Source organism: Anoplopoma fimbria, chromosome 21 (assembly GCF_027596085.1).
Source record: "Anoplopoma fimbria isolate UVic2021 breed Golden Eagle Sablefish chromosome 21, Afim_UVic_2022, whole genome shotgun sequence".
Taxonomy (NCBI): Eukaryota; Metazoa; Chordata; class Actinopteri; order Perciformes; family Anoplopomatidae; genus Anoplopoma; species Anoplopoma fimbria.
In genome coordinates, this window is record NC_072469.1 from 8257658 (window position 1) to 8281748 (window position 24091).

The 24091-nt window shown below is 42.5% G+C and overlaps 1 protein-coding gene across 2 annotated transcripts in view; it reads left to right on the forward strand.

The window, feature by feature from the left end:
• Window positions 1–24091, forward strand: part of dlgap1b (discs, large (Drosophila) homolog-associated protein 1b) — a 39797-nt gene that overhangs the window by 5523 nt on the left and 10183 nt on the right. Inside the window, exons 3-5 of one of the 2 annotated variants that reach the window (XM_054622821.1) lie at window positions 2160–2337; window positions 4230–4492; window positions 18854–18879. In XM_054622821.1, the coding sequence (XP_054478796.1) occupies window positions 2160–2337; window positions 4230–4492; window positions 18854–18879 (467 nt within the window). The remainder of the gene's footprint in view (window positions 1–2159; window positions 2338–4229; window positions 4493–18853; window positions 18880–24091) is intronic. The other variant, XM_054622820.1, reaches the window with a different exon arrangement.

A 24091-nucleotide genomic window follows, 5' to 3' on the forward strand; every position in this document is an offset into this window, starting at 1 on the left:
GTCTCCCTCAGTCACTAACAGCCGTCTTTCCGTTTGCCGCAAATTAATTTATTCCTTGGCCTAGATTTTATCAACTTTATTTTTTTATGTCTCAGCGAGAACAGACATCCTGAATAATGGGTTGCAGTAATCACATCTCCGTCTTTCTGTCCTCCCATCCCTCCAACCACAGTCATCTCTCTGTAGACTATTATTCAGGCAGTGGCTAAGAGGAGAGGGGGAAAGAGGAGAAGGTAAAAAGAAATGGGGGATGGAGAATTTGGACGGAGAAAACTACTAAAATGAGGAAGCAGGAGGAACAGACTGACAGGAAAGATGAGGCGAAGCAATCAAGGGGACAAAGTGGAGAAGATTGGGGAAAAAAAGACAGATCCAGGAGTACGTGAACACTCGGAGACGCAGCAGAAATCAACAGAAGGCTTTAGCCAGCCCTGATCCTTGACTGGCAGAGAGGAACATGTGTTCATTAATGTCACTTGTTCGATAGAGGGACACCCAGGGACATACTGATCTTCCCCCCCTTAGGTGGTGTTGATTACAGGCTAGGTCTGCTATTCAAGTTGCCACAAAAGACATCATTGGTTCTGCCGATAATCAGCCCCACAGGGAAATCAAGAGAAGATGTGGATAGAGATAATGGTGTGCGGTAGATTCTTCCTTCCATGCGCAGTCACAGACTGAAGGCAGCTGATATGGAAGTTCATACCAATCTCAGAGGTTTGAGATGTGCAATTAGATTTTTGTTTTCTTGGGTTGAATGATTGACATTCTCATTTCTCAATTGATCCATTAGAGTAAGGAGCCCCAGCATGAAAATAGCAAATATTGTTAAATATGCGTTAAAAGTACAGTGTTACTACGGACCTCTTTGTAGGGAAACCCTTCGATTTTAAAAAAGAATGAACTGAATTAATAAAATGAAACTGGTAAGCCTGAGTTGCCGTTGAATGCTTTGATACAGTAGCTTTCAGTAGATTCTGCTCAATATTTAAAAGCCTTGAGGATGCTTTGTACATGGAGATGTATTTTAAGTTTATTAACTGCTTTCCCAAAATCATCATTTTTATTTCCCATCTCAATAGCTCATCTGTCCTTTTATTACTCTGGCTCTCTCCACTGTCCTCTCCTCTCTATTCCTCCATCCAAGAATGAGTAATCTAGTTTGCTTTGCTGCGGTAAACACACTCTATTTTAAGGAGGAAATACATAATTAAAGCAGGCCTGACCCGGAGGCAGAGAGTCAGAAGAGTTGTGTGTGTGTGTGTGTGTGTATGTGTGTGTGTGTGTATATGTACAATATGTGTTTGTGTGTGTGTGTGTGTGTGTCCGTCTGTGTGTATAAATCCTCTTTGTATACTCACAAGTGAACATAAGGGGACAAAGTGTGAAATAAAGGGGATATTGGATCTAACTCGTCACAGTTGATTTGAGATTAGACGCTGCACTTTGTTCTCTGGAAGTTGGTTTACTAGGCCACGATGTTCATCATGAGGAAAGCGAGTCAGCTTTTTAGGTTTCATTTCCCCTGATTAATGAATTGTTTAGCTGGCATCCAACTGCTACATAACCTACACACACACTTGGAATCATGTACACACACACACACTTGCACATAGGCGTGATGCATGCTGAGCGATCAGCTTGGAGGCAGGTGAGAGCTAATGAGACACCTATTCATCTTCCTTGGAGATGTGTTTGTGTTTGTGCATGTGTGGGTATTTTCTGTTGATTATGTGCCTATGTTAAATCTGTTTTTTATTTGAAGGTCATTAGAGTAAGCATACTTCAAAGACACACTCACTCTTCCCTCTTATGTATGCAAGTGTTCTCACTGCGAAGTGTTTCAGAACGTGCTTACAAGGAGCTTGAAGGACAGACCTAAGCTACTGTGAGTGTTTCTCAATGCTACTGCGCTTGTTGATTAGATAAGAGTGTCTCCTGAAGCAATTGTGGATTGATCCGTATCTTTTGGTTCAAACACACACTGCCAAGTACTTTGCAAATACCTTCTCTCACTCTCTTTTCATCGCCTTATCTCTTCTCTTCTTCTGTTTCCCCTACTCCTTTTCTGCCTCTATTTCGCGTTTTACCAAGCTCCCTTTTCTCTGCTTTGACTTTTTCTTCCTTTCTCTTTTGTCTCCTTGCCTCTTTTGTGGCAGGATTTCCACAGAGCACTCGCCCAAGCTGCAGATCCGGAGTCACAGCTACCTGCGGGCGGTGAGTGAGGTTTCCATCAATAGGAGTCTGGACAGCTTGGACCCGGCAGGGCTGCTGGCCTCGCCTAAATTCCGCTCACGAAACGAGAGCTACATGAGAGCCATGAGCACCATCAGCCAGGTTAGTGGCACCCAGGGGCCTGTGCCTCTATGCCGTCAGCCCTTAAACCCCCTGTACCTCTACTGCTATGTCCAATAAGGTCGTGCAGGGGGGAGAAAATCCCATCCGTAGCTGTCCTGAAGGCCTGAATTAACAATCAGGTCACCATCCGGCAAAATACGAGCAGTACGAAAAAACCCCGATCTCCCAATTAGTGTATACGTCTGCGTGCTGTTTTCTGGAGCTCAGATGATTACAGGCGAATTCAGATTGGCTAATTAAACAGGATGGCAGGCAGAAGCCCCCACCAAACCCCCCAATCCCCCTCCTTCACCCTAATATGCTCCTTCTGCCTCGGCATACTTTGTGATGCAAAATGACAGGCTAAAAATGTTCTCTTCAATTTGGCATCTGCTATGTAAGAGATGAAAAACAAGAATTAACATGCAGCCATACGAATTGTATGAATAATTGAAATTAGGAATTGGTTCCAAATGATGATGGGCATTTGTCTTGATTTGATAGTTATTGGAAACATTGAAGAATTGTCAAGGAAACACTAAACATTGGAGGTCTGTTATTGTCATGGCTGCTGCAAAATATGATGTTAGTCATTTTAGATTTTGAGCACGGCTTCACATTATTGAAGTGACAGGGGAGCGTAGCCTACCTTTTTTCGCCTGGGGTAATGGGGATATGTGCTCCCCCTCCAAAGCCCAGGGGCAACACTTTGCCTCATCGGCTGAATGAAGGACCCTTGAGACGTCCCTTCAAGTCCAAGCATGAAGCAGGCCCAGAGGAGAGTGACACACTGGACCTGGCATCTACAAAAATGCCTCTGAGTAAAACAGGTGCTGGTAGGCTCTATATCTCACTCACTCACTCTCATACATAGAGTGTGAACTGACACACAAAACAGAGGCCTAACATCAGTGGAATGAATCGAGGTCCACAAACCTTTCTGACTCCAAGCTCTACAGTTCATACTCACACTTGTCTGACTGCACACTCTCACTGACAAACACCCAAACCAAACACTTTAGTCCCAAGCCACATCCCATTCCTATGTTCTGCTCAACTCACTCAACCCAATCTGTAAAACACATCCATCTCACAAGTCTGTAGCAAGAGCTTTCAGGGTCGTCTTTTTGCTCTTGACCCCGTTTTGAAAGCCAAACTGCACTAGCCGATGTCGCAGGTGTAGTTAGAGTTCCTCGAGTCACATCTTAACTCCCAGTAGTCCCGGCTTTGTCACTTCCTAATGGCTCACCTGTGATACCAGCACTAGTATTTCACTCTGTTGTGCGACAAGTTGTATCCTACAGTGATTCCTCCCCTTCTGCACTCCTTGATCAATTCCTATATGGTTTAAAGCTTCACAAGGCAGTGTGGAGGTAAAAGTTTGACCAATTTAAACCAACACTCCTCTATTCTGATTGCTTTTTTTGTTGTATTTTAGTCCGAGGTTTCTCCGGCTCTTGTTAAAAAGACCTCTGTGATTTTTCTGTCAGCAGAAAGGTATTAATATTAAACAACAGAATTTATTTTTGGCAAATACGGTAAATCAGCCTGCCTCAAATTATGCGAACACTTGAACACTGATTTTCTATTAGCGCACCAAATTTGTGATTTAAGTGTGTTTCTACATAAAACCTCTGCCTACTGAAGCTTTTATCAGTTAAATAGCTCTGTAACATTGAATCTTGCAGCAGAGAGATGCTTCCCTGTTTTTATCTCATGTGATATATTGAGCCTTCTTCTTCGTCTTGCACTATGATGGCGTGCGCCTGTGCATCTTTATTTTTCACTTTTACTTTCCCCTGTGCTCGGGCGTGTACACTCCTGTGTGTGTTTCCTTGTCTCTGTGTTTTCGTGCACGTACTGTATGTCTGCGTGTGTCTCCTCTTTCACAGGTGAGTGAGGTGGAGGTGAACGGGCAGATCGAGGCGGTGTGTGAGTCAGTGTTCAGTGAAATGGAGTCGCAGGCGGTGGATGCCCTGGACCTGCCCATGCCCAGCTGCTTCCGCATGCGGAGCAGCAGCTACGTGCGTGCCATAGAGAAAGGCTGCTCGCAGGAAGAGGAGGAGGGAGGCGTCATGGTGGGCATCAGGAGGACCAACTCGCCCCCACGTACCACCACCACCACCGTCAGAACCATCCAGAGCAGCACAGGTCGGTGGGAACATCCACTCAACACATGGACTCATGTACTCATGAACATGTGTGAACGTACATAATCCACAGTGCATTATAAATTAATACGTGTGCATAGAAAGTAATGTATTATAGATGTGCTGTGTGTGCAGCATGGGCATGTGTTAAGTGACAACAGTAACAAAAATACATGATTTATGACTGCCGTTAGCGCAAAGAAAGATTTATCTTTTGCATAAAGATTGTACTTTGGAGGGCCATCAAATCAAGTCCTTTTGATTTGTAATTCTCCTCTGTTAAAAAACTGTTTTGAGTATTTTTCATAAAGGAAAGAGTTACCTTTGTTAGCTGACCGGGGAGTAGTTTCACTTTGCAAAGGCAGACCCAAACCCTCTGCTTTATTATCCATCTGACCCAGTTTTCTACTCAGATACAATATGATGAATGCAGAACTGTTTTTCCCACATAAGAGCTTATACGGGCTGTAAAGCTCACTGGCTGCTGGAGCCTATTTTAGCCCTCTTGTGTGCCTCATGGTCTGGAGCGCTTGGCTTTCCAGCATTACTGCATGCAGTATTGATGCTGAGTGGTGCTGGCACCCAGCACTGGGTGTGCTTCTATGTTTTCCCACTGCAGATCCAAACGTCATTCCCTTACATTGTGCACGTTGAATCACCGTCGCCTGACGCACACTGTCTTTTTATTGATGCCAATTACGAGACAGCATTTCCCCAAACCTAGCTGCCAAGGTTACAGTCAGATAATCAAACACATTTAGTGCAAATTGGAAGAATCGCGAAACCAGTTCAATCAATTCAAAGGGCTCGAAAGTGGTTCTTAGAGGACATTCTTTTCATGCTGTTTAAGACTTGCTGCAATTGACCTCTTCAAGGACTATAATTTATTTCTCTTGCTAATGAAATAAGTCAAAATATGAAGTTGCATCCCCTTTTTTGTATCATTTCACTTATTGACAATTCAAAATAACAACACAATTAAAGGCGATAGACAATTCAGTTGATTATTTTATTGTGTGTGATGGTAGTTATTGATCTAAAAAAGGAGACAGATAAGATCAAGAGAGGGACATTGGGAGCTCCTTCCCCTGAGGAAGGAAGAGATAATGAAGACCATCTATCAGGTGAGGTGTGGTTAGGACTAAACTCTGGTTTGAAAGCTAGACAGCTGCTCTGTGGTGCTACATACGCTGCTGCTACACATGATACGGGAAGACTCTCTTTCTCTTACTTCCAGCTGTTTAGTGTCTCTCACACACTGCAGATGGAACTGTCATGATCTGTAATCATTTGCAGATATGGTAAAGATAACATCTTTAAGCCCTTCTCAGGTAACCACCTTGGCACCTGAGTTTGTCACATGATGAATGGCTGTTGTGGAAGTACAGCGCAGAGATATTAGTGCTGTCTGGTCATTTATAATCCAACATTATGCTGCTGCTTCCAATTGAGAGCAAACCTCTGTCTGACTTGCATAGCTTTCTGGGATTGTCTGTCGAATTCTTGTGACCCATGACCTTTTATTTTTCCTGCCGACCTTATTTGGTCTTATAATCAACTGTAACTGAAGCTCAAACAAACGTGACAGGGAGAGTGGGTTTGTGTGATATATTGTAAGCCAACGTGGAGAGCAGTTGGTAGTGGAGGTAGGGGATTGCCTCAGATTACTGTCATAGTTGTGCAACTGCACAATTCATCACCTCCTTAGATCTTCACCACCGATTCGTCAGTCACTGTAATTAATTAGCTACCTCTCCTTTTTCTCCTGTTGGGGAAAAGCTGCGATTGACGAGGAGAGGAAGGGAGGGCAATAGAAGGAGAGAAGGAAAAGATCTCAGTCTACGTTTTGCCTGTCTCACTCTCTTAACACGTGCACTACCGTTCATGAGATTACGTTCATCTCGTGTGGGAGTTAACGTACTTACCATTTTCTGACTGTTACGTTCCCTGGTTAAGGTCCAGGGGATGAGGGGAGTAACGGTGTAAATAAACCCAGGGAAAAAAGAGTCATGGGCAAGGGGTGAATACACAGAAAAGTAATATATTAACAATATATTGAATGTTCTCAATGCAACAACTGAAAACTGAAAAAAAGAATAGCGAATGGAATGGACACTGGAGAGAGAAAGCAGAGAGAGAGAGCAGAGAGAATACACAACAGGACACGTAACACTCATTTTCTCACTATTCACGCAGAGTGTATTATACAAGGATCGCAGCTGATCTTGGACCCTTCCAATAACACCACTTAAAATAAATTAATGCGCCTTGAAAATGGGATTTTTTTCTGGGTGGGGAGGTGCAAAGATTAATCTTATTATTTAATATTTGTCTGTAATTCAAGGCTTTTTTGCATTTTGTCAGAAGCAGCAAAGACAATGTAAGTGAGGGTGAACAGACAGCTAATGATTACCTAATTCTTGCCGCACCTACTAGAATTGACATAAAGCCCTCATAGATTAATGCAAACTATGAATTTAGGCTAATTAAAACGTTCCTGCTCTCCTTCTGCATATGTAAGGCCTTGTTTATTATAAAATATGCATATGGAATAAAGATTTCCTTATGCAATTTAAAGTCCTTATTCATCCAAAGAAAATAATAAAAACAGTATATTTCTCACTAAACAGATGGCATATAGGATGTCTTCTTGTCTGTTGTTTCATCACGATGCAGGAGAGGCATGCATGCAGACGCTCACACGCACAAACGCATATACACACATCCATTCATACATTTCACAGGGAATCTCCTGGGAGCCCAAAGTGAGAAGTGAAGACCATGTAGTGGTGAATTCTGCATGATGTTGCAGGAGGATGGGTCAGGCTGCAGTTCCAGAGAAACAGCCAGCGCTTACGGTCTCTACTCCCACTTGTCCCTGTGGCAATGCACCAAGATATCACATGCATGCACACATTCAGGTGAGAGACCCATCAGCTTCTGCTCATGCTCCGCTCCAGTTTGCCCACTGCGCTGCTCCATTCCATTATTATTGATGACCGTTTTAATCCGGAGGAAGGAGACCGAAGTAAGGGGCTGTCCTTTGATCTCTTCTCTTTGAACGTCAAGTATCTGTGGCTGCTATTCCCTGCCTCTGTGCACGCTCAAACCGGCACGTACGCACACACTTACTAACCCATGCTGCCACTCACACACACACGTATTAAGACTGCATTGGACGGACATGTCGGCCTAGACATCAGCTCCTTCCAGTTTAACGCAATCTGGAGCAGATCCTCTTTTACAGCCTGGGAAAATCCATAGAAATCGGGTAATGTGAGGATTTTACTGCCTCTAAGCCCTGGCTCCTCCACCCCGCGTCGTCTCCAGTTAACATATTCATCACCTCTTCACTGCGCTTTGTCTCTCCCTTCCTTGGCCTCTTACAGCTAGATCCCCCTGCCTTTTCACAACAACAGCATTTAGGTGTGTGGGTAAATCAACCTGTTTTTTGGGGGTTTTTTTCACCGGGAAGACGAATTGACCTTCAATTAGAAAGAGTATACACACAGATCTTAAGTCTGGGAAATGTGCCAGTGTTTCGGTTTCCTCTTCCTTTCACCCTCTGTTTCCCTGGCTCACTGACCTGCTGTCAATTATCCAGCATCTATTTTTCAGAGGTGCTGAGGTATTGGCTGAAAAGAGCGTCTTTCCTCCCTTAGCTCCGATAATAGGCTACAGGACAATGTTTAATTTAATGGCTGTGAATTTCGTTACGGCCCCAAACAGAGGCGTTGCGCTCAATAAAGCATTCCTTAAGTAAGCGTTTGAGGCATGCTTGTGGCTCATTTTTGCTGATGGTCTTGTCAAACACTGACGCAGCTATGGGAACACTTTTGTTTTTGTTGTGTGCCATGAATAATGACCAGAAAAGACCAATATTTATTTATCATATCATCATATCATTTATCAGTAGAGCCTTGGCCAGGCTCCTGCTTCAAGCCTCAATAGGAAACAAATTGTGTATCTATCTTATCTATAAACCATGAGGAATAGGAAACGGTGTTGGGAAACAGTGAAGAAGAATCCAACCTAAAAGGTCAAGTTTCTAACAGCTGCAAGAAGACCCTAGTTACAGTACAGCACTACATGCTAAAGTAAAGCCTGTACAACAGTGCCCCCAGGGGCCCAGTGTAACACAGCACTGCACCTCTGCCCTTTCTTCCCGCAGTAGCTGTGTGAGTGGGTGGATGTAAAACTACTAGACAGCCTGACCCAATTAACAACAATCGCTGCCATCACTGGCACTTTACCAAGAGCTGTGTTCTGAGAGAGCTTATGAGAATAAGTATCTTTGGATTTCCCACTGTGCTAAATATAAGTGTCAGGGAGACAGACTGCTAAAGTCTGAGTGGAATCAAGATGAAGTCCAGCATTCCTCCAGATCTCCCTCTCACACCTTCACCAGCCCACGCAAATTTCCAAGAGCAAGCCCGAAATTTGTTTTTCATATGTCAGGATGACTCATGTGTTATAAAAGCAAAGAAAATTGCTGCTCAAGGGTTCCCTATGTGTTGTGAAAAGGTCCCCCTCAGAATGGGTTTGAGGAGGATTTCAGGTGAAGGCCCCTGTGGCAGCATTAGGTCCTGAGAACACTGATCTTTGCTCCATGCTGATGTAGTCAGTGATTGTGGATTTGGCCATCTGCTTGCCTGTTGTGTCTGTTAACAGAGAGTGATGAGAACAGAGCAAGGTCAGGAAGGTAAACAATCCCCATGCCTGTATGATCAAGTTATTATACCACGTTGCCATGTGATCTATCTGCTGATTTGTTGTGAAGTTGAACACAAGATGAAAAGGATAAGATACAGATCTAAATGCACAATGGTCTCTACAATAGGATCATAACCCCATCAATCAAAAAAAAACATCAATTGTATTCTTAAATATAATCATTATATGCAATAACAAGGGGGCAACCCTTCACTAAATACTTGCCTGTTGGGTGTGAAAATGCCCAACGGCACCATGCTTAACTAAACCACAAGGGGGCAGTCATTACCCTCGTGTCTTCTGTTTGTCATGATAGTTTTGTGTGTATGGGTTTTTAAATGAATCTAAAACTGAGAATTAGGCAAACAAAGTATATCAGTATATCATAGTTTTAAACTTAATTTGATATTTTGTTTGATAGATTGTTTCACTGAGTGAGTTCAAGAACTACTTCAACTTGAAAATGATTTATAGTGCAGCATCAGCCAAAGTGCAAAGATATACAACAAAATATTAAATAAAAGTACTTAAACATTGGAAAAGTGAGATTATTTTGTCTCATTGGCAGTACTGACTATACATCTGACAATAGGTTGAGATATTTATTAGGCAGGGTTACAGCTACCATTTGGGAAACTGAGGTCCTGTCCTAATATTTAAAGAAATCTGGCAGGTTTAAATCATATGAATGAGATTACAGTAGAGATGCATGCAAACTACTTATGTAGGGGTTTTAAACAGCCGAAGTTCTGATATCTGTTAGACTAAATATCTTAGAATCATACACCTGTCTGTACAGAAAAAAAAAATGAATAAAACAATACACAAAAATAAAATTAATCATTCTAATAAATAATAATATGGCATTTTCTGTGCTTTAAAAAAACAACTTATCAAACATGTGTTCTGCTCATGACTCAAGTAAGCCAAACTATGTGGGGACATTATAAATATTTTATTTAAAGCATCTCTAAGGTGTTTTCTCAAGTGTTTTCCTATATTTCTTATTTCTGTCATATGTATATGAGTGATGTTATTTGTTGAGCTGGTGCAACACAAATAAGTATAATAGAACAACTTATAAAACGTTAATTCCTATTCAGTTCATACAAAATCATTTAAAAAGTGATACATTTTACAGAGGTCCAATTTAAAGTCTTGTGTTAAACAAAAACACTACTAAGCAACACAGACTTAAGAAGTCATTAGTTATATAGTCAAGTGTTCTAGAGCAGTGGTTCTCAAATGGGGGTACGTGTACCCCTGGGGGTACGTGAAGGCACTACTGTGTATGTGAGATTTTTTAAAAATATATTTAAAATTAGCATCCATTCAAAAATCCTTTAAAAATAGTTATTTAATAAATATTCAATGAAATATACAGTACCAGTCAAAGTTTGGACAAACCTTCTCATTCAACTACTTTGAAGAATCTAAAATATAAAACATATTCTGGTTTGTTGAGAATTTGTTTGTTTACCACATAATTCCATATGTGTTCCTTCATAGTTTGGATGTCTTCAATATTAATCTACAATGTAGAAAACAAAAAAAGAAAAACCATTGAATGAGAAGGTGTGTCCAAACTTTTGACTGGTACTGTATTTAAAATTAGCATCCATTCAAAAATAATATAATAATATATAATAAATATTCAATAAAATATAAGTGTAAGTTCATAAACTGAATTCAATGCAACAATGCAATCTTCAATGTTGACAGTTTAATAAATCAGTGTATTACATCTTTTCTTTTTCAACCAAAAATGCTTTGTGCTGATTAGGGGTACTTGGCTGAAAAATATTGAAAAAAGTTGAGAGCCACTGTTCTGAGCAGTGGTTCCCAAACTTTTTTCAGTGATGTACCCCCTGTGAAATATTTTTTGTAATCAGCACAAAGCATTTTTGGTGAAAATCAGTGTCTGATTTATTAAACTGGCAACACTGACGATTGCATTGTTGCATTAAATTCAGTTTATGAACTTACACTTATATTTTATTGAATATTTATTAAATAACTATTTTTAAAGGATTTTTGAATGGATGCTAATTTTAAATATATTTTTTAACAATCTCACGTACCCCCTGGAGTGCCTTCACGTACCCCCCATTTGAGAACCACTGCTCTAGAGGACTGTGAACGGGACCGTCCCACCCAGTGCTTGATGAGCTATACAGTGTTTGTGAGGGGGGGGGGGGGGGGGGGATCGAGGCGCGTCCACATCCTGACATAAGATCCAATATCGTCAGAGGGGGAAAAAGAGGGAGAGAGAGAGAGAGAGAGAGAGAGAGGACTCCTCCTGACATCTCATCCCGGCTCACTGCTGCAGGTTCTCAGCTCTCATGTCGTTACTTCAGTGTCTGTACAGCGCGCTGCTCGGCGTGCGAGACTACTGGATCCGCCTGTGTGAGTAAACGCTGCTGCTGCTGCTGCTGTGTGTCTCTGTTGTTTGGAGAGTGAGACATGACCGATGGCGAGCTGCGTCAGGCGAGTCTGGGAGCCAGGAAGTTAGCCTTCAAATTAAAAGGGTAACATGTGTCAGGGAAGGGTGCAACAGGTAGCTCCATGCAAATCACATTGACATTGTAGCACTTCATGTTAAATAAAGATAACGACATTTATAGGGTAGGTCAGATCAGGTCAGAAAAAGAAAAAGAAAAGACAAAAAGAAATGCTTCTGATGTAAATGCGTCACTGGCCTTTTACTTTGAAAAGTTGCAACATGAAGTTGAGTGTGTATTGTCAGTGGCTTGACGCTGAAACAGTCAGCGCCCATCCCGGGCTGCTTTCTGCTTATTCATGCCTCACATGAAAATGGACGAAGTTGTTTATATTAAATATTAATACAATTGGAACAAGCCAAAAACAGGACCTCACATTATAACTAATGCTGTATGAAATACATAAAAATTAAAAAAAATACTTCAAGATTGATCATGGTATTTTTAAACTAATTCTAAACTGGTGGGGTTTTGAAAATGACTAATTAATCAAATTTAAATTACAAACTACATTTTTGAAAATACTTTTCCTTCTATTTATTTATACACATTTGACTGGTAAGCTCTTGACACCTCTATTAAATACACTTTCAGCTCTTTGGGCCCTCTGCAACTGGTTTAGCCTCCCAATCCGACATCATTTTAGCATTAACCTCCATGCTGTTAGCTTTCCCCTCCACTCATGGTACCCGGGAAATGTTGAACACCTTCCAGCTCCAGGTCTATTTTGGTATGATATCTCTGATGGGAGGACGACGACAGGTGTGGCCTGCATCATACAGAGCAGCTCCTGGCACAGCATCAAAACACATGCCTCTGCAGGGTCTAGTTATTTAGGTCAGACTCGGGGGAGCTGGAGTTCATAGGGGTTCACCTCGGACTTGTGTACGTGTTCAAGTGAGCATCCAGAGGGCAGCGGCGAGAGATGCTGAGAAACACAGGCCTTATGGGAAAGAGATCACTGGTTCCACTTACCAGTTTGAATACTGCTATGGTAGATGGAGAGCCCCCCCAATGCCCTGCTGTGTGACAGATGAACAGTCTGTGGCCCCATGTCTCCAACCGACCATCTGTGTTTCAGTGAGTCACGCCCATGCTATTCTCGCCACTGATGCCACCTATGCTGCCTTCCCGCTCACCTACCAGCTTTCGGCTTTCTATTTTCGGACGAGCACAACATGCCATGGACACACACATGCTGTATGCACATGTGTCTGGTGATCCAAGCAGGTCACAGCGATGTGGGATTATGTTTGTGTCATGTAAATTAGGGAAAGCTCAGCTGTTGACAAATCCATTCAGACCTATCAGACCAATCCTTATTCACACTTAATTATCAAGCTGTAAATAAAACTAATAACAGTTACTGTGATTGTAAAACTTTCAATTAATAAGTAACTTTAAACGTGATATTATTGTTTACACTTTATACAATCAATTTCTTTGCTTTTCTGTTTTTACTCGTATTATTTTAGGCTTACTTCACATTCTGTTTGTGCTCAGACATTTTTTCCTAGCTGAATATCTTTGCTGTCTTTGCTGAATCTATTTCACCCTGAGGGATCATTAGTTACCCTCAGTTTCATTTACAAATTGGTCCGACTCAAAATTAATCCCGAATTTATTTTTTATCTCAAGGGCACAGTTGCACAGCACTATTTAGAAGAGTTTACAAGTATTGGCTTTTAAACTAATAATGCTGTTAAAGGTTTCATTAATGACTGTTCCCAGCAGGCAAGGACGTGTTAAAGAGCAGAGTCATTGCTTGATTAAGTATTTCTGTACAAATGTGAATATGTTTAGTTACATTTTACCTTCGGCTTGACTTTCTTATGTGGAATAAGCAGGTGTGCTGCAAACGTGGTTTCTGGACCAAAGAACTGATTTAATCTAAGTTTAAAGAAATACGTAAATTGACTTTGTTGCAGAGATTTGCATAAGAAAATTGATTCCACTCTCATACCTGATCGTTATATATGAAGATGCAGCCAAGAGAGGGTTAGCTCAGCATAAACACAGGAAACTGGTTAAAAAGCTCACGAATTTAGTCGTTATATCTCTGTTGGTTTAATTTGTACCAAAAGCAAAGTGTAAAATTGACAAACCGTTAATCTATACAATTATCTTAGAATCTTAAATGTACTTAATATGTCAATATAACCATGTAACATGAGTCTGATTACAGACGCTATAACATTGTTGGTTTTTTTTCCATGAGAATTCACAGACCCACCTGGCTATTGTTTGACATTTGTGATGGTCAGAGAAACCAAACGGCTGCCTGAACAGTTGCATTGTGTCTAAGCGTTACCAGTAATCCTATTATGTTGCTAGTGCTCCTCTAATGTGAAAGCTGTTAAATATATGTACTAAATACAGTGGGTCATAATGTATGATGTGAAATGTTGGATGGGTACTTTAAGCTATACGCTCTATGCTGAGTTAAAATTGTTGTTTTATGACTTTGAAGTGGTTAAGTGCAGTGGAGAGCACTTTGTAGAGGATATCCAGTTATGTGAGGTGTGTTAGATCCTCTCTGACTATGAGGACTAACAGTCAGTCACCGTTGCAATATTCCTGTCAATTTGTAATTTTCATTCTCTCTGTTTCTTTCTCCCAAATTCATTTCAATGAGCCTTTATTTGAGTGAGACAGTCTTGCTAAAGCCCTCTCCCATGAGTCTCTCCCCCACTTTCTGGATCATGTACTGTCAATTGTCCGGTCATATTTTCTCACTGTTAACAGTTCCCCTTTTCTGTCTTTCAATGTGTCTTATGAGAACCAATTATCCTGTTAAAGCTAAGCTTATAAAAATACTTGCCAAGGGAAAGGCAGACACTTTTCCATCAGCCATCCAGTGAAGATATGAGGTGTCCACATTAACAGTGACTTTGGAGAGGGATGTGATGACAGGCAACTCATAAACACAGTCTCCCCAGCTCCGGTGTACTAAATGGATCAAAGTCCCTCCATATTTAATGTTTTTTTCACACTCACTTACTTTTTCTTTACTCACTTTTAGTCTTTTAACTTCACTCTTTCATCAGCGTCTTAATTCCTCTGTGCTGTGGGCAAAGTTAATTCCAGATTTCTAGTAATCCACATTAAAAAAGTAGAACAGAGGTAGACAAACAAAGATAAAGAGGTCAGGTGGAAATAAGGTTGTTAATTAAAACTGTTACTTGCTAAGCTATAGAGAACTGGAGCCTCATTGGTTGCTGATCCTTTTCCTTACTTACAAACTCCTTACCAACACATTTTTGTCTCCTGGCTCTGAATATTGAATATTGCATTTAATGTTTTTGCCTAAATTGATCATTTTGGTAATGCATGCGCTCTGAGTGAACTCAAACCCCAGCTTATCAATAATATTATACAATTATTTGAAAGAAACCATCATCATAACATTATATTCTTTCTTTCAAATATCAAGAAAACTAGACAAACATGCTGAAAGCTGAAGTTTATCATGATAGAGGGCTTTTTTGTTCTTATCACAGGTTTTTTTCCCAAGTGACTGGTTTACTTATATGTTTTGTATAGCTAACTCATTTAGTTTCGCTTTTTAACCTCACTAATATATTACAAGGTAGTATCCACTCAAGGTTTGATATTTCTTTAGTATTGTAAAAATTGTGACTTGTTAATTAACAAAAGCACACATACAATTGTAATAACTGAGTGTAATGAGAGTACTGTAAATGTAAGTGCTGCATTCTTATGGGATGCAGCAAAAAAAAAGATCAAAGTAGATCAAAAAGCAAGATAAGTGCTTTTCCCATGAAATACAACCTCTAGTTCATCCCAAAAAGTATTCCCTGTGTTAAATGATTTAAGTGTGAAGGGAATTGGTAGGACACTGAACAGAAAATGTGAAAGATTAAAGAAGGATTTTTGAGCATTTTGTGGATTTGTAAAATTGTTACACCAGACATAATTGTGAAAATAGAAATAACTTTTTGTTTTTTCAATTTATGTTTATCACCACTAGAGGGAGCATCATCCCCAGTTTAAGAATTACTCAAGCTTGCTTTCTGATTTCTCGGCACAGCAGTGGGTCTCAGTATATGGGGCAACTCACAAGTTTCATCTTGTGGTACTGCTGTAAGATGTTATTTTAGACTCACAGTGTGTCTTAAGTTCCAGTGACACTTTTTCTGTCCAAAAGACAGAAAAAGAGGAAAAGAGAGAGGAAATGAGTAATCAGTGTGAATCATGACTGACATTCATACATTGCTTGATGTATATGTGCCTGAGAGACATGGAGATCAAACGATGTTCAATGAGGAGGAATGTTCCTTTGAGCTCCATCAATCCCTCCTGCCATGTCTTTTCCTCGGTCCCACACACACACACACACACACACACACACACACACACACACACACACACACACACACACACACACACACACACACACGGACAAGTCTCCGTGCTTTGGCGTTAATTACAGGGACAGATAAAGCCCTGCCTTAGCAGCGTATGCTGCTGCATGTGAAATACACCTGTGTGTCAGTGGATCAAAGCTGCCATCCTCTAAGGTGGAATTATTATTCAAAGAGGGGATGTAAATTAAACAGTACTCTGGTGTCATCTGTCTTTCAGATTCTCTCTCTTGTTCCCTCTCTCTCTCACACACACACACACACACACACACACACACACACACACACACACACACACACACACACACACACACACACACACACCTGCATAATGCTGTCATCCCCACATGCTTTGATGGTGCAAGTAGGTGTGTTTGACAGGAAACAAGGGCTTGGTCGAGGCATGTGGTGACAAACTAGCACACGCACTGCAAACATGTGGAGTAAAAAAGTGAGAAGAAAGACGCCAGTTGTGGCAGGCAGCCGTACCTCCATGGAACACATGGGACTGTACAGTGTCAGAGCGTCTGTGTGTGGCTTCTCCGTTTTCAGCTGCGGGATCAGGGCCTGTATTGGGAGCCTCGATGTGGGTAAACTGTGATTTGGCTATCTCTCTTCCTGGAGGAGATAAATCCCAACCATGCTGGTGTGTCAGCCACTCAGTAATTACTTCATCCTGTCACGGCTGTCTGAGAATGCGAGCCAGTGGGAACTTGCACTGTCGCTCTTTCATCGACACAAGGCAAAAAAAAACCACTCAGCATCTCTTTTATACGGCTTAATGTCATTTTAAGGGTGTTAGTCATCAGATAAACAGATGCAGATGGATTGAATTTAGTTTAGAAGTTTTAACATCTGTTGATTTACTACCTGTTATTCCAGCAGTTAAACGTGTAATTTGAGCTGAAATGGTGAATTTAGTCATTTAATTCTAGTGTGTCTGAAGTCAAATTTAATTTGAAGTGAATAACGTTACTGTGATCCAGATGTAAGCAAGAAAAAGAGAGAATTCTTGACTTGCAATCTGAAATCTTTCACTAGATGTCATCATAGCCTCAGCTGCTTTGAAACATGTGCCAGTCAGATTTGTGTTATCTGGAGAAGTGTTGGGTATGACCCTAATAACGTGTACCATGACTCTCTGGTGCAGTGTCATTGTAAGTAAGCTGTGCAGATGGTTTGCAGCTGTAGGGATGTGTTGAATATCTATGCAGAAGTTTCTATTATTAAATAGAATAAATCATTGTGAAATCTCTGTGCATTTCTACGACTTGAATCAACAGTGGCTTCCTGCCTGGACCTGGCTGTTTAAAAGTCAATAGGAATAATCTGCTTAGAGCTTTTGTTAGTAGCTGTTAGGTGTCCATGTTTACTTACGACTTAATTGGTCCCAGTTTGTTATGGCCTGGAATGCTTTGATTATAGCTATTTAGGGAGGAAGAGTGGCGTTTGGATATCTTTTGACACAGGAAGAGAATGTCATTCATTCCTCTGCTCCCGCTCTGAGTTAAAAAAAAAAAACCAGGCAGAAGAAAAGGGGCACAGGGAGGAACTGACAGTGCTACGACAAACACAAAGAATGTCTGCTGCATCGGACCCCCCGCCGTTCACCACTCTGCAGAAAGAACACATACAGCAGCTTCCTGACAAACAGAAGGAATCTGTAGTTTTTACTTTAAGGATTATCGAGAAGTAAACGGCACATTTGGCGTGTCTGATCAGGTGGACAGGGGAGGCTCTGTCAGGTAGGGGCTGTCCCACTCCTCCCTTTTTGCTCTTCCTGTCCGTGTTTTGGCATCAGAAGGAGCAAAGGAAAAAGCAAAGCCCCGAAAGGATTTCCTCAGTGTTTACTGTGGATGATCCTCATGGCTCCTGCATGCTAAAGCTGGGCAAGGCAGGGCCCGCAAACCCAAAGCACCAGGGTGAATGAGGAACAGCAAACGGGGCTATATTGAGTAAAATTTCCTCCAGGGAAGGCATAAAGACAAAACTTTCTTTTTTTGCTCTGCTGTCTTGACAGAATGTTGAAAGTTTTTATACTTGACAGCTAAATTGTGGTGGTTCATGTTGCTTTCACTGTTCAGCAGGGTAGGGAGTATGTTGAAGTAACTCTGAGGAATGGTGCATGGCTGTAAGTGGGTGGTTTGGGCTGTGCAGTGTGGGAGGCCAGGCCCCAGCGCAAATTAAAGACTTCTCTGTGAAAGTCCCAGACTCGGCTACAGTAATATGAGTTAGTGTGTGTGTGTGTGTGTGTGTGTGTGTGTATGTGAGTGACTGAGCCTGTGTGGAAGCGGCCAGCGGGGAAGAGACCCAACCCTCCCTCTCTTTTTATTTTTTTTTAACCAGTCATTAAAAATAAGCCATAGCTCACCCCCGGTACACACTGAGAGACAGCGAGAGGGAGAGAAAGAATGCATCTCCTCTTTCTCCTCCCTTTCTTTGAGCTTTGCTGCTTCACTAACCAAGTAAAACGGGGAGGAAAGGGAGGAGGGGGGGGGTTGTGTTCAAGGGGTACTGACTCTACTCAGAGGTTTTTTAAGACACACTCTCAGACCCCCTCCCCCATGTAAAGTTTTTTTTTTCTATCCAGGAGGGGAGAGAGAGAAAGAGATGAATGGGGAAAGGAATGCAGGAGACAAACGAGTGCTCTCGGCAGGAGAGTGGGAATGCTGGAGAGACTATTGTTCCTCCCCCATAAGATTCTGCAGGGAGTGGATGTAAACACGTAGGAAGAGAGGGAAGAGGGGTGTGACAAATCACACCTGAGAGACAGATTGAGCTCTGCAGCATCTAGTCTGATATACATATTTACCCCGATGCATGCAGTCTCCTTCGCTCGTTACTTTGGACACACAGCTGCACACACATGCAGCCAGTGCCTATAGCTGCCATCTCGTCTTTCTCTCCGCCCCCCCCCCCCCCCCCCAACCCCTTCAACAGGATGTATAGGGTCATAGGGTCAGGACTGGAAACCACAAAAGATAGTATGCGTCAGTGTAGCCTGGTTCTCGTTCTAAATCCCCTCGTAGCCCCTCGTGTACCTCCTACCTTTTCTCTCTCCCCCCCTTTTTTTTTTCTCAAAGTTTTCCTCTTTCTTTCTCTTAACTTTCCATCTCCCTCTCTCCATCCATCCTTCTCCTCCTCCCCCCCTCCTGCCCCGTTCCTCCTCTCATATAGGAGACGCAATAAGGCCTTACGTTTGGTTTTGGGGCCCAGATGGCTTTAGCATGCCTCTGGCGGTGGATTAAGCCCGCCAGTGTCTCCTTTCCCCTCCATGTGCAAGTGGTCAGGACAAAGAGCGTCAAACAGGGGGAATGGAGGAAGGAATGCGACGGGAGAGAAAAAAAACCCCAGCACTGTGAAACAACACCCGACACTGATGTTTCACGGCATTCCTGGAAAAGTAAACTCAAATGCTTGTAAAAAAAACAAAACCAAAAAAACGGCAGCCAGCTTTGCTGTTACTTTTTGTGCCTAGTCATTTTATGATTCAAGTTCTGGCCTTCTTTGCCTCTTGGAGATCATCTCCAGAGTGCTTGTTGCATGCTAAACCACGGAAAGAAGAAGTGAACTTTTGACCACATTCTGCGGCATTTATATGTAAATAGCAGCTGCAGCAAGCAGTGATCCTTCATGTAATGACATGACACCGGCATTGTGTTTAAGCCCTCTCCATTAAGACTGATTCCTGTGCGTGTGTGTGTGTCAGCACCTTGTCTTTTTGTCTGTCTGGCTGTGTGTTTGCTATTTTGTCCCAGAGTCCGTTACTCCCAAGGCCTGCGGTTATGTTTTCCTGTACTCGGCCCTAACTTCGCAGACTTTCAGTTCTTGTGGACAGTCTGTCATGTTTTATCAGGGAGCTGTGTTAAGCACTTGGAGACACTGTGGTGGCAACATTGCTTTGTTGTTGTCGGTATTTTTAGTGTGGCAGACACTGGCCTAAGTGGGCTGTATTATCCACTTAGCAACACAAAATACCACCATTAAGACTCTGTCCTCTCTTCTTCTTTCACTCTATCTTTATCTCTGCGTTCTTGACATTACCAAAATGATGTAGGCGTAGTAGCTGCTCAGTCACAAAGCCAGTTAAATTAAATGACTAACTGATCTCCCTCCCAGCTAGATGATTCTGTTTTTAGGTATGCCTAACTTGTTACAGTTGCCCATGCTGTCATTGCCAGCACATACGATGTGTCACCCTGCAGAGTCTACTTTTAAAGTTTCAGTCAGTCGGTGAGCAATGCTGTAGGAAATGAGTGCAGTGAAAGCATGCGTGAGATGTGTGGGCGTGTTAGCTTTAGCGCTGGAGCTAATGCTCAGGTTCATGCCCCGCGAAGCAGCTGGAATTTACAGGAACTGAAGGAAACGGCACACCAAACTTATCCTCTATCCTATCCCCCTTTTCTCTTCCACATCCTTTTTTCTCTCTTTTATTCCTTCTTTATCTCTCACCCTCTCTTCTTACGTTGAGTGACTATGCTCTCTCTTTCAACCCCCTGCAGGCAGGTTCTTTTGGGCAGAAACAAAAGACTGATGTGTCTCTTCATGTGGTTGTGCACTAGTCGGGGTAAAGCCCTTGCAAAGGAGTAACGGAGAACAATGGAAAAGGCCTGGAGCTGTCGCAGAGCAGGTCTAATGAGAAAACTGCCACCATGTCAGAAAAGTCTACAGGAGATTAGCTCACATGCTTCAGTACTATACGGATGTGGAGGAACTAAGGGATTACATATTTAAACAAAATCCAAGATGATTATACCTGACAATATAACAGATGTCATCTAGTTGCTATTTACAGTGTTGACGATCACACTACTGTTAGAGTAATTGCTAGTTATTTGGAGATTTTAAGGGATATAAAAGAATCAGTTGGTGATGTCACTTCCCTCACGATGGTTAACTTCAAAACACTTAATCTTCAATGTAGTTTGGATCTAGAATAAATGTGATCACTAACAAGTGTGTTTTAAAAGTCAACTCTCGCTTTTTATTTTCCCGCCCCATTTGTTGTTGTTTTTTTTTAAACTCTCAGCATGTCTCTCCCTGTCTGTCACTGATTAACACCGTGAAGAGAACGCCAAGCCATAAAAAGAGGAATGCAGGTAACCAAGGCTCTCTGTGAACTTGAAGCTCAGGAAAGTGGGTTAAGTGAAGTGAATCTGTTGCCTAACAGTGAGCAGCTGCTTGCGAGATTTAGCGTTGGCTGACAGTTGTAAACACACTCTTATCTAGTGATTCAGGAGACTCCAGCCTGCCAGAGCAGTTACCCACTGTTGACACGGGTTTCTGTTAAAAAGGGCACACTGAGCACACGACTTTGTAGATAGCGCTGTTGGTCTGAGGACACCGGAGGCATATTTCACAAATGTTTCGTGCTGATAGGCTATGCATGCTTATGTTTAACTCGAGAGAGAAAAACTATTTAAAAGCTGCAGTTAGTGCAGGATGTTTACAAAACTGGTACCATTTGCACTGAGAACTCCCTCCCCAGCAGGCACTCACACATGCTAAAAATATTCTTTTTAAAAGGCACTCGCAAACTGCCACCTTCCCCTCATGCGCACACATAAACACAGGGAGCTATTGTGTCTGAGAGTTCAGGCATCTGGAGAGCAGAAACCCTCTCTGGTGACCTCTGACCTCTGGTGGCTGAGAGGCGTAGACAGACATGAGGGTCTGTGGGAGACTTTCAGGTGACTCAGAGGGCTGTCAGCGGACTTTTTAAGCACTATTGTATACGCTGTGTGCAGGGTTTATTGTGTCTCTGCAGTATTAGTTGATTAGCAGTGATAAGTGATGAGCAACAAACCTGCTATCTTAGCTTAGTTTACCCACTTTGAAACTCAAGGCCATTTTTGGTGTTTTTAACAGTTACTCATAGGACTCTACCGGAGGCCATGTTGAGTCATCTAGAGTGTGCCTTGTATTTCTTCATTGTTGTTCACAACAGCAGTGTAATGTCAGCCTGTGTGAACCTTTCAGTTTATTGTCAGCTCAATACACTGCCCTGGAAACCCAGTGACAAAGTTTCCAAGACAAACTGGTTGGTATAGTTAAGCACTCAGCTGCACAAAGCTACTGCTTCTACTCCACAAACAATACTGGATCATTATTTGCAACACAGTGGCACCCAGTAGTTCTCTTTATGCTGTTATCCTGGTGTTTATTTGATTTTTTAATTTACGCTAGCTGTGACCCATTACTCCTGCTGTGTTTTCCTGTTGGCTGGTGGTTGAGCTGGGTGTCAGTGCAGCTGGAGTGTACCCTGTCAAGGTAAACAAATGGCCAACAGAAGCTCCCCTCTGCTCGCTGCTGGTAAAACGCCAAGCCTCCCGGCAAACTTCATGTTGCTATGTGTCGCCATGGTGACGCCCTCACAAAGGACTCCAGCTGGTTCTCTATGCGTGTGTGACAGAGAGATAGAGGGAGAGAGAGAGATAGAGGGAGAGAGAGAGAGAGAGACGGACAAATGGACAGAGAGCGAACAGACGGAGCAGGGCAGCAACTCTCTGATTTACCCTCGTCCCTCCTCCTCCTCCTCCTCCTCCCCAGTCCTGTTCAGCTCCTCTTCACTGTTCGCTATTCTCTGCCCTCTCCCCTCTGGCAGACCCTCATCCCAAACACAGTGCAGCTGGGCTCAGCTGTCAATGTTCCCCCATACTGACCGCCCCCTTTCCGGGCCTTTGTATTTGTTTGGATGGTGGTGGATTTGCCCTTGGCCCCCGCGCGGGGGAGCCCGTTCCTGTTAGCTAAACTCCTAAACCAAACCGTCTGCTCTTTGAAGTGGCCTATCACACAGATATACAGATTGGAGATTACAAGGCAGCTGTCTGCCTTGAATCCGTCCAGTATCATGGACACGATGATTAAATAAAGGAAACACCTATGCAGACACATAAATTGGACACAGTGGTCAGCAGAGCCAAAAGGAGGTGGCCAGCAGATCTGTTTTTGTTCAGAAGGCAAGCAAACTGAATGCAGCCTTTGCTTTGTCTCCGGGGAGGGAAGAGGCTTTCTTTGATATTATGAAGCCCAGAGGTGGGGGATTGCTCTGCCAAGAAGAACTGCTATTCACACCAACTTGTCGGCATGGGACTTTTGAAGTATTTGTCAAAAGAGGGATTTGGCAGAGGGCCACTAGAGTTTTGTCATTCACAAACTCTTCTCTTTGGGATGACAATGTTCGCAGCAGGCTGCACCTACCTCTGTGAGGGGAGAGATGAAATTCCTCAATTCCATTGAGTCAGGAAGTTCTTCTCATTTCACAAGATGTATGAATGATGGCTTTCTTTTTTTTTCTGTGTTCAAATCTCCACTAACCTGATATAATGGATTGACGGAACAACTTTTTTGTGTGCTTGTCAGTGTGGTTAGTGTAGAGTTTTCCACATTCCTTCTTGAGGGTCTGGTGGAATCCTGCGTCACATTTTGTACTTCACTTTGTCCTTGACTGTCTGTGTGCGTGGGAGGTCCGGGCAGTGTAGCTGTCTAATGCTTTCATGGCTGCAAGAGGATCAAACTGTTTTTCTTATCATTTCTGTGGCAACTGGAAAATTGGCTGCGGTTTTATCAGGCCAGTTGTTTTGGTCAGCTCTTCTCTCACTATTGACGGACAGGCAGAAATGAAATTCCCTTAGTTTCTTTTAAGCTTTTCTAAGTTAAAATCAATTCATTTTGCTAAATGTTTGATGACTCATTTTTACACACTTACATCCAAGTCACAGGCTTTGGCCAAGTCACTGTTGACAACAGCTCGTGATGAATGGAGAGCATATCAGTGGCAGGAAACCTGTGGTCTCCCTTGATGTGGAGAAGTTGAAACGTTAAACTGGGTTATGTCAATGTTATTTGTGTGCCTCCGTGCCTTCGTGTGCATGTCTGCAAGCCAGGGTGCGCATTCGTGTGTGTGTGTGTGTATGTAAGTATGTTCCGACTCCCGAGTGTGTTTACTTTACCTGTCTTGGCATTCAAACCCCCCCCCCCCCCGTCATTCTCCGGCGTGTCTGTC